Below are 1,831 nucleotides of genomic sequence, written 5' to 3' on the forward strand. Positions count from 1 at the left end.
CACAAATTAATGAAGTGCAAGGAACACCATGTGAATGAAGGACTCCCCGTGTCTTGAAGTCTCACCTGCAGTGGGGAGGCCACCTCATTCCTCAACATTCCCTGACACCACTTCTCAACGCTCTCCCTCTTGCTGCTCTCCTGACAACGTTGACTCCATTGTGAGTGCTGGATATCTGTCTAAAACAAATGCCTTCCTCAGGGCCTTTGCACTGGCTTTTTCTCCTGCAAGACACACATGTCCGCAGATATAATCTCCTGTCTCCCCTGCAGTCTTCTGTGAGGTCTCTCTACAAATGTCCCTTGTTTTAGGTCTTCCAGATCTTCCAGAAAAGATAACACCCTATCCACTTTCTTTTATGTCTGCTTATTTTCCCCCACATGTCATTGTAATTAGAGCATTTCTGCCATGTTAATAATGCCCACTTGTATTAAAATTCATCATTTTTTCCCTAATTTCCAGTCATCACAACAACCACATGGGACCAGGCAATGATACCCAAATTTCAGGATTTCTTCTTCTGGGATTATCAAATGATCCAGAACTGCAGCCCCTCATATTTTGGCTTTTCCTCTCCATGTACCTGATCACTGTGTTCGGAAACCTGCTCATCATCCTGGCCGTCAGCTCTGACTCCCACCTCCACACCCCCATGTACTTCTTCCTGGACAACCTGTCATTTCTAGACATCTGTGTCACCTCTACCATCATCCCAAAGATGCTGGTGAATATACAGACACAGAATAACGTTATAACCTATACAGGATGCATCAGCCAGGCCTTTTTTTTCATACACTTTGCAGGCTGGGACGACTTTCTCCTGGCTGTGATGGCCTATGACCGGTTCCTGGCCATCTGTCAACCCCTGCACTACACGGTCATCATGAACCCCCACCTCTGTGGATTGCTGGTTCTGATGTCCTGGCTCATGAGTGTCCTGAATTCCTTGTTACACAGCTTAATGTTGCTGCGGCTTTCCTTCTGTACAGAGGTGGAACTCCCCCACTTTTTCTGTGAACTCCATCAGATGATCCAACTTGCCTGTTCTGACACCTTTCTTAATGACGTAATGCTATATGTTTCAGCTGTGCTGCTTGCTGGTGGTCCCCTTGCTGGGATCCTTTACTCTTACTCTAAGATTATTTCCTCCATACATAGAATCTCATCGGCTCAGGGCAAGTATAAAGCATTTTCTACCTGTGCATCTCACCTCTCAGTTGTCTCCTTATTTTATTGCACAGTCCTGGGAGTGTATCTTAGCTCTGCTGTTACCCAGAGTTCCCATGCAAGTGCAGTGGCCTCGGTGATGTACACGGTGGTCACACCCATGCTGAACCCCTTCATCTACAGCCTGAGGAACAGAGACATAAAAGGGGCTCTGATAAGATTCTTCAGGAGGGCAGCTATAAAAGGCACACTTGTCCTAGTGGTGAAGAAGTGACCTTGATTGCAGGGTTCAAAGCTATGTGTTCTGTATGGATACATGTGTTTGTGGCTTGTCCCACATAACGGACCACGTGGACCTGCATGTACACAGACAGGCTAAGGAATGTTGTTTGTGAGACTCCTGCTGTGGGAATAACCTTGGGAGCCTAGTTGTCTAAATATACTATCTGGCCTCCAGGTCAGAACTGAGCCTTCTGTTCTTGATGCCAAGAGCTACAAATCTTGTCTCTTGCCCCCACCTGCTCCAGTCTGGACTGGTCCCCCGAAGTACAATCCAGGAGGGGAGGCAGACACACATAGCCCAGGGTTTTTGAAAATATAGAAACATGATAACATGGAACTGCAGCTTGTTCCAAATGGCACGTAGGCAATGCAGATGTTTAAT

At 46.7% G+C, this 1,831-nt stretch overlaps 1 protein-coding gene across 1 annotated transcript; it reads left to right on the forward strand.

Annotated features, from left to right (window-relative positions):
- Positions 1-478: 478 nt before the first annotated feature.
- On the forward strand, positions 479-1,441 carry LOC100464211 (olfactory receptor 7A5-like). Its single transcript, XM_034653359.1, has one exon. The coding sequence runs from the start codon at positions 479-481 to the stop codon at positions 1,439-1,441; it is 963 nt and encodes a 320-aa protein (XP_034509250.1).
- The last annotated feature ends 390 nt before the right edge of the window (positions 1,442-1,831 follow it).

The sequence above is a fragment of the Ailuropoda melanoleuca genome, unplaced genomic scaffold (assembly GCF_002007445.2).
Source record: "Ailuropoda melanoleuca isolate Jingjing unplaced genomic scaffold, ASM200744v2 unplaced-scaffold8024, whole genome shotgun sequence".
NCBI classification, from domain to species: Eukaryota; Metazoa; Chordata; class Mammalia; order Carnivora; family Ursidae; genus Ailuropoda; species Ailuropoda melanoleuca.

Bases quoted from the DNA above. Each gene is read 5' to 3' on its own strand.
- LOC100464211 (XM_034653359.1), top strand. From the start codon at position 479: ATGGGACCAGGCAATGATACCCAAATTTCAGGATTTCTTCTTCTGGGA.